This window comes from Aptenodytes forsteri, unplaced genomic scaffold (genome assembly GCF_000699145.1).
Source record: "Aptenodytes forsteri isolate BGI_AS27 unplaced genomic scaffold, ASM69914v1 Scaffold55, whole genome shotgun sequence".
NCBI lineage: Eukaryota > Metazoa > Chordata > Aves > Sphenisciformes > Spheniscidae > Aptenodytes > Aptenodytes forsteri.
In genome coordinates, this window is record NW_008796063.1 from 1270745 (window position 1) to 1279770 (window position 9026).

Genomic DNA, 9026 nt, shown 5'->3' on the forward strand with positions numbered 1-9026 from the left:
GGAGGGCCGACTCCGGCACCCCCGGCAGAAAGCCAACACAAATAAATAGCCGCGGTGCCGACTGGGGAAGGAGTCTCCCACCCCTCTCAAGGTGCACTTTTAAACCGCGCCCGTTTTGTAATTTTTTTTACCCCCCGCCCCCGTTTCTGGCTCACCGCGCTTCAGCCAGGCGCTTCAAACGCCACGTTTTCGATGCCTCCCCTCACTTAGGTGGTCACACCTCGGCAGCCCGGCGACAACCGCCACAGGCCTGCCAGCGCTCCCGCCTGCGGTGTGGGCTGAGGCGCCAGGCAGCCCTTCGCCAGCCTCCCGCGCTCGGGAAGCGCTTCGTGTTCGGGTGGGAGACTTCATTTCCCTTCATTTATCTCCTGCTTCAAATCCTCCTGAGATTGTGACTTGCAAGCCCCATACCAGTGCCTCCAGCGTGACAGAAACCCAGCGTGCCCCTGCATCTTCCCTCGCCTCCCACCTGAGTCGCTAGCTACTCTGAGTTTTTTAAGCACAGGGCATCTCTCTCACATTGTGATTTTATACCCTCACCTTTTTTCTCTTTAATATTTGCTGTGAAACTTAAAGGCACAAATGCAAATGAAAAATAAAAACAAGTTTTCTTTCCATTGCTATTAACTAAATAGCAGGGACCATTGGGGAGGAAATGTTGCACCTTTAAATTTCACAGACGAGAAAGGATTAATCAGAGCTTTTTGCAAAGATGAGGAATGGTAAATACTGTATTTTTTAAAAAGTCATTTTCTAAACGTGCCAGACACCCCTTTTTCCTCCTATCATTTCAGATTTAAAAAAATGTTGCAGACTTACATTGATACTATTTTTTCTGGATTTGAGTTGCCTTCAAAAATGGTTTTGAGAAAACCTGTCATGTCGCTTGAGGTCAGTCTTAGATGGCCAGCAATCAGTATTCAGCACAAGAATCAAAATATTTTTCCACAGCTGAAGTCTTGTGTATTTTTACTTAATGCCATGTAAAATAAAGAACAGACTGTAAAAAAAAAAAAAAGTCACGTATTAACTGACAGTTTCTTTTTATTTCCAAAAAAGAGAAGACCGAAGAGCAAGCGGCAGTATTTCCCCCCATACACCCTATTTTTTACTTTTTTTTTTTAATATTAGTTTGATCATTAATACGCCTTTCACGTAAACATGCTATACATTTCAGACAGAATAAAATACGGGCGCAGTTTATGGCTTCCAGTGAGTGGTGCTTGCCATAAATAAGCATGGACAGGTAAGAGGAACCAGCACCGGGCGCTGCATTGTCAAGGGGAGCAGTGAGGCCTTTTGAAGTGCTCTGAGCAGGAAGCAGCGCAGCCTTTTTAATTAGAGCACATACAGCTGGAGGATATACAGGAGGAGTCTCCTCAGAATTTATTTTGGGAAGGGAGGGACATATCCTTCAGGTGTTCTCATTAATGCAGGCTTAAACACAGAGCATAAAACCCAGCATTTTAAGAAGAAAAAAAAAAATAACCCTTTCCCCCCAAATACCAGGGCTGAAATCCTGCTCTGCTTGAAATCAACTGATGTTTTGCCATTTAACTCAATGAGACCATAATTTCTTTCCAAAAAATTAGTATGGACTGCTTGATCCCATTCCCATCAATAATAAGGCTGTATGTAGAAAACTGCTGATATATTTTCAGTGTGTTTACATATAAATACATAGGAACATCAGAAAAAAAAAAATTTCAAGCTCGATCCTGCTTTTCTTCTGCATGTAAGGCCACCCCTGATTTCACAAATGATTTCCATTCTGAGAGGTCAAAGTCAGCTCTCATGTAAGGATCAGACTGGAATTATTTCTGTGGTCTCTGTGCTTTGTATTTTTATGAGAATCGAATTTGGGTCTCTGGAGGCAGAAATACCATTTGGTTTCCTTACTGAGCACTGATGAAAGAAATTTAAAAATCCCTATAAATGATAAACTGGCTGATTCTGAATAGATGTCAGGTTTTGTTACACGGGAGAAGCAGCAAAAGTACCACTGAAAGAGAACTGTAAGCAGTTCTTTTAAACATTATAACTGAAAGCGATCGTTGTTTGCTTTTACCCTCTATCTGGTAGGTCATAATTAGTTTATAATTTTCAAGATTTCTGTAATTGATTACACCATTTAAGTCTGTACTGCTATTTGCTAAGAAAAAGTCCTTGTTAGCACTTTTGCCTTTGTAATAAGAAATCTTGAAACACCTATTTTTTAGATCATTATTACTTTTAGATGTCAGATATGTGATGTCAAAGTATTTGTGAAGACAGAAAATGACAGGTATATTAATGTGTTTAACTGTTAGCTATTGATAAAAATCTCTGTGTAAGAACTAGATATGATTGTTATTAATGACACCTGGTTTTGTTTAATTTGGGAAATAAGCCACATTATTATTTAGGTATTATTTTGTAAACCAATTAAGAAAATACCTGGGTTTAGCTACAGTATGCTACCTTCAAATTTTTGAACTGTAACACAGTTTCCACTAGTGTTACTCCCCATGTTTATTAAAAACATTTCTCCCAAGAGCTAGATGCTTCGTGATCCAAAAAAACAAAATCATTTGACTGTACCACGGCTTTAATCAATCTAATTATTCTCAAAATCTCAGTGTAAAGTAACAGGGGTATTTGTGTGCTTCATGTTGATCTGTGGATACCAGAAATTGTTTTTGTAATAGCAATGAAAGTCATCACGTTTTATTTTCTATTTGATAAATGAATATAAAAAGCAAAAAATCCTTACCCACTCCTTCATTCTTTTGCAAACTGAGTATTATTTTTATGGATCAGTATAGTGAGGTTTGCAGATAGTTTCAGGATAACAAATGCCGATTTCTTACCTATGTGTCCGTAACGTTTCTTTTTTGATCAAGATTGGAGAAGGTCTCTAGGTTATTGATGAGTCTTATTTATCTATGAACTGATAGTAAACTGACTTACAAAATTGCGTATTTCTGCTGTGTTATATCCCATTCAAATGTTTGTTGGGTTTTTTTGCTGTACCTTAGCTTTGAAAGTGTGAAGATGGTGTCTATTTCTAGAAACAGATAACAGATGTATTTGCAAGCAGGTTTTGACACTACGTAAGCAATAAAAGTAAAAAAATAAAAGGTATATTCTTATCATGCAGGTTTTTCTGACTATCTTTCTTAATCTGTTACCTGTTAAAATCTCATTTCAAAATTGTTAAAAATCTGACAAGCACCAACTTCAGAGAATTTATAAAGTATTTCAGGTGTGATTTTAAAAACATAATGCTACCATTATAAAATAAATTCTTATCTTTGAAATCTAAAATAGGCATGTGTAATTTAACCTATCACTATTGAGAGCAGACAAACCTATTTTAAGATACTATGGTGTGAATATATTTATCTCCATATCACTGGAGAAAAGGCTTTTTATTTAGATCTTTAAAGACTGTTTCATTATTGCTTTTTATTTTGTTAGATAGCTTTGTGGAATAGTAACAGGATTTTACAAAACCATTGGGTTTTGAAAAAAAGCATGGGTTGTGTCTTGTGTCTGCGGCATGCATGCTGCTTATTTTTATGTGGAACACTGAAAGAATGCTGTATTAACAAAAAAACCCCAGCTCTAGTGTTATGTATTTCAGCCTTCTGAAAGGTTTTGTGAAAATTTAGTGCCTTAAATATATGCTGTGTATATTTGTATATGAAACAAATATCTTTGATCTGCAGTTTTCTGAGAAACATAGCTGGTTAGTGGATTAGTCTTCTAAAATGTGGCATTTAGTTGTTGTTTGAAGAAACTCATTTCCAAATGTTATGAAATTAATTTTGGTTGGAATTAAAATAGCTTTTTTTTTTTTTAGAAATCAGTGATCAGAGGAGTAAAACTTGCTTGTTTTCTACTGTGTTTTTATCATGGATCAATGGCCCCAAGTCAGATTTAGGCCATTGACCCTCGCCCACTAAGCAGTAAGAGGCTTGGGATGGGGAGTTAGAACATGCCAGCTTTTTTGGGTAATACTGCCTTGGACAAGACCTAGGCCTTGCACAATGGGGAGAGGAGTCCAGTAGCTTATTTGCATTTGAATGACTTCTTAAAGGGGGGGGAGGATGGTATCTGCCTTCCGATTGCTATCCAGCATTATTTCTACATCATTCTGCAAACAAAATCCTCTTGCATTTCCCATGTGGGGCTCCGGATGCTACCACAAAGTCCTTTGCGGAGGTGACACTTTAGCTTGGCAGGCTGGTTGTGGTCGAGATGCCAGTTTGGTTTTGCAGCCTTGTGTCAGGGTCGGTGAGGAGGAGGAGGAGGAGCGGGGAGTCTCCAGGGGGAGAGGGGCAAGACAAGCAGCCCTGCTTCCCAGTCCTTGTCCTGCTGCTGGCGTGGCTGCGCACGTGCTGCGGCTGTAACGAGTCTCGGGAAGTCTGCAAAGGTTCAGCTTCCTACCGTCGCTCATCTTGCATGACACAGTGAAGGCGTTAGAGCTGAGGAGAAGGAGATTGGATTGGGAACTGTACAAAATTGTTTTAAAATTGTTTTTCTCCTGGATCTTTGGACCTATTTCACAACTACAATATAAAGCTACAGCCAGAGAACTGAGATGAAGTCAGCAAAATACTGTTTTTGTTAATCTTGTCAGTTTGTCAATGTTCAGACCAGGCTTTAATACCACGTTCAAGCTGCTTTCTTCCTGCTTCTGCTGCATTGTGGCAACAATGAGGACAGAAGGAGTACCTGTCACTCCTCCACAGGTAGCCCAGACTCTGGCTCCTGTCCAACTACCTCTTCTTGCCTGGACTGCTCTCCAATTCCATGTCCATTTATAGATCCCAGGACACCCCCTTGTCCCCATCTTACCCTGTGACTGAGACCTGTTCCCACAGATGGATCTGGTGGAGGAGCTGCTTTTGCAGCTATCCTATCCCATTTGCCCTGACCTAAAAAGCATTAAAGCTAAAAAGCCTTGTTTGGAAGATGGTCATGCCAAGCTACAGGCTCCTTGCTCAGGCAGGTTCTCCTATTAAAGGCAGCTGGGTGGAGCATTAGCAGATTTGCAGGTTACCATCATTTGTCTTATGAGGTGACCTAAATCAACTGAGTGATCTACCTATCTGGGACAAACACCCACACAGTTCCTTCTTCCTGCAGCATCTTTTGATGCCCTCATTCCAGCGTAGATTACAAATACTTCTCCTAAGATCATGTTCATTGCTTTATTCATCCCACTCATTAACCAGAAGCTGGTTATGTATTATGTATTCTTGTGGATCACCTGTTAAGTTGGTTGACTTGGGGTGGGGAGCGGGGATTGGAAATTAGACAGCATCCAGGTGTATTTAAAGTGGAAGAAGTCTCCTGGGGATGTAAAAGAGAATTGTGGGAATACATTGTAGAGTTCCTAAATGTCAGCTCAGCTGTTCTCACTTCTGCCATGTCCCTGCTCTGAAGTGATTAGCTCAGGATTTTTCTGTAATACCTAAGTTTCGACCTGTGCATCTAGCTGCAGAGGTGAGTACAGATTTAAAGGATGTGTCAGCATGAATACAGGGATGTGTCTGCCAACCGTCAGGTTATCTGGGCCCAAGTCAGAGGCCAGAAGCCAGGGCAGGACTGAAGCCAAGCCCTACCCTCAGTTGGTTCTTGGTCATAAGTCAGTGACTTTTGAGAAAGAAGCAGATGTGGGTTTGCATGTCTCCGAGGTTAAGGGGAAAAAACTGATTCATTTACTGCCCTTTACTGTGGAAAAGTCTTCCCTGCTCATTCCAAGCAATCTCTTACTCTTTCCTCTTTTTAGCACATGTGATCGAAGAAACAATGAACCCTTTTTTTTCTGCCCCCGATGAGGGTTGTATGTTACTTCCAGCAATGCAAAGGGACTTGTGACTCACCCAGCTAAGAAGGACATTCAAAACTGACCCCCAGGTTCGCAGGCAGCGTGATTTTATTGTCCTTCCTGTTTCTATTGTTTTGACAGGTTCCCACAGCCAGCGTCACCATAGAAGGAGCTTCTGCCCTCAACCGTGTCCGCTGGGCCCAGGCTGGGAAGGAGGTAGCAGTTGGTGATTCAGAAGGCCGCATATGGATCTATGATGTTGGAGAGGTATTATTATTGTTTGTTTGGTTTTTTTAAAGCTGAGCTCCTGGAGAATGCCACATGCAAGTTTGAGATCGTGTATCGTTAACACATGAGCAGGACACCTCCAAAGAATAAGCCAGATTTCTTTCAGTGGAGTCCCTGTTGATTTTGGGTTGCCAACAGTGTGTTAGTCGTAAAGCTACCTTGCAAAAGAATTAACTAGTTAAAGTCTCATGAGAGAAGTCTTTTTTGAAAGTTTTCAGTGTTTCTTAAACTTTCTTTTTAATGGTTCTATGAGTACAGTTGGAAAAAGTCATGAAGGAACATAAAGAGGAAAATAGAGGTGCAAAAAGAAGCTGTGTTGTTCTGAAGTTGGTCCTGAAGCGTTCACCTTTTGTACTCCAGTATCTCTTATTTCACGACTGGCTTAATGCTGTAGATTTTTCTCAGCATGACATGTACAGAATACATCTGTTCTTTTAATACTGAATAATGCTGAATATGTCTGAATATGTGCAAACGTACTAACAGGAGGAAATGAGAGGTGTCATTGTGGAGGATGGTAGATGCATGTATGATAAAGAGTATGTAGGTGCTGAGAAATAGCAGGATGAGTATTCTCTGTCTAAGGCTGCTCTCAATTCACGCTGCTACATCTTGTAAAAACCATCTAAACTGCAGCGTGTTTGGCACTGATGGAATCTACTTCTTTGTTGATGAACACGGTATAAAGTGTTCTGTCGGCGTTACAATCCCTTGGAACAGTTAAGGGTGAATCTCTGAGCAATCAGCTTTTATGTAGAGAATTTGTTTTCCATCATTATCTGTGATAGGATACTGAGATACCCATCTCTACACAGTAGGGAAACATTATAGAATACATACAGAATTATCTGTAACTCTCATAAAGTGATTTTATGGCCCATAGCAAAATTGCTTGTGCATGACTCATATTTTTGGATTGCATTCACTTGTGCAGGAGTTGCCTTTCCTCACAAATGTTTGCTGAAACTTCTTGCTGTATTGTTAGCATAATTTCTAAATTGTCTAAGGTTACTGCGTTCAGATTTCCAGTATAACACTGGCAGGTCAGGCTGTTTTTATTTATTTTTCATTTTTGCATGACTGTTCCGAAGAGGTGGTTTTTCTGTCTTCCAAGTGATACGACAGGCTATGGAAATGTCTTTGATGACAGTGCAGTCTGATCTTGTCTGGGAGTCTAGACGGGCTGTAGAAATGTCTTTTTTTGCATATCATACACCAAATCATTCATAGGATTGTTTATCCCTGCAAGCTCACCCAGGAGAAAATAGATTTAGTGTTCTATGCAGAAGAAGCAATATTTAACTTTTTGGCCTTTCCTCTGTATAATCAGACTTCAACTTGCAAAATGAGTCACAGTGATACACTCAGATCAAAACGAAAGACAGGCTTCTATTACTTGAAAAGGAAAAAGAAAAGAGAGTCATTCAAGTATTTATTTGTGTGAGTCCAAATCAGTGTTACATAAAGTGTTCTGCTTCACGGATGTTGCATGCTTTGCCTGTGCAGAGCCCCAGCGTCTCCAGCTCAGCTCCATACACACTTACACAAACAGATGGATGTCCATCCACATGGCTGCTGACAGCTCACGGGCCATTGCCACCCCTCCTCCTCTTCCGTAACGAATGAAGGAGCTCATTAATTTGTTGCCTGGTTCATTTTGGCAGTATCAGTCTCTGCAGTAATTCCTGTACCAAATTTAGGAGAGGTGGTCTGGGCTGCAACAGCTTCAGATACTACCAGGGCTGCTGTGTTGTTAGTGGCTTTTTCTGGTTTAAAAAAGAAGGGTGCTCATATATTCTCCAGCACAACTCTTCTCACTATAAACCCTTAAGTGAGATGCAGAAATACTTTGCAGCTCAGGAGCCTGGAACAGAGGGCTTGTACAGTGAATAACAGCCTCTTCAGTCATTAATCTTCTGTGCCAGTCCATAGAGAGCTCTCTGACGAGTTATTCCGTGCTTAGCTGTCCTCAGGCACGATGCACAGGGGATTCACAGCATGCACATGCACTTTTGGAAGTCTCTGGCAGAAATACGGCAGCCTTTAAGGCTTCACTCTTTACTTCAGTGTGCAGACACTGGACAGTTCCTTGGCTCAGCTGGGGTCCTCCTTTGACTGTCCTTTTTGATGGGTTTGACCCTGGGATATGACAGGGCTGGTCTGACAGTTTAAAAGGGGCAGTCCTTCTCCCCTTGCCAGCCAGCCATCCCTAGCCATATCCCTCGCCGCCCAGTTTGTGTGCGGGTAGCAGTGCTTGTCACCACCCACATTGCGGGGAGGGAGACAGATCAGCAGAGAAATATTGATTTATTTTTTGTTTTGTTTTGTTTTCCTTGGGGTATTTTTCTCCATGAACTGACTCAGTGTGAGAGTAGATGAGTGAGCACGTGGCTGGGGGCAAGGGGCCGGGAGCTGGACCGTACAGCACCTGGCAGCACCTAGCTTTCATATTTGACCCACCAGTATTGCAAAGCCTAACACTAAAGCTGTGACAGTTGACCTTTCAGCAATAGCACTCTACCCATCTCCTACAGCATCAACTTCTGAAAAGGCCTCATCACTGGAAGAATTCATCCCTGCCTGACTGACAACTCAGTAGCATCCACTTATTTGAAGGTGCATCTCTCTGATTTGGGAAGATGGGTGTGATTACTTGCATTAGAAAGTCAGCAGGCCACTTTACAAAGACCCTAAATACACTCACCAAAAACATTAATGCTCCACTTATACTGCACCCTTTTTAAAACCTTTCTTTTCTCATGACTGTTCCAAATATCACATTAGATCAGCTGTAAATTCATAAAACACTGGTTCCATCAGAAAAAATTGTGGTTATAGAATCATAGAATTATAGAATCATTAAAGTTGGAAAAGACCTCTAAGATCATCGAGTCCAACCGTCAACCCAACACCACCATGC

General features: G+C 41.2%; 1 protein-coding gene across 4 annotated transcripts in view; it reads left to right on the forward strand.

Moving 5' to 3' along the window:
• DYNC1I1 (dynein cytoplasmic 1 intermediate chain 1) overlaps positions 1-9026 on the forward strand; it is a 180396-nt gene that overhangs the window by 154348 nt on the left and 17022 nt on the right. For all 4 annotated transcript variants that reach the window (XM_009286345.2, XM_009286344.1, XM_009286346.1 and 1 more), the window contains one exon: positions 5960-6085. In XM_009286345.2, the coding sequence (XP_009284620.1) occupies positions 5960-6085 (126 nt within the window). The remainder of the gene's footprint in view (positions 1-5959; positions 6086-9026) is intronic.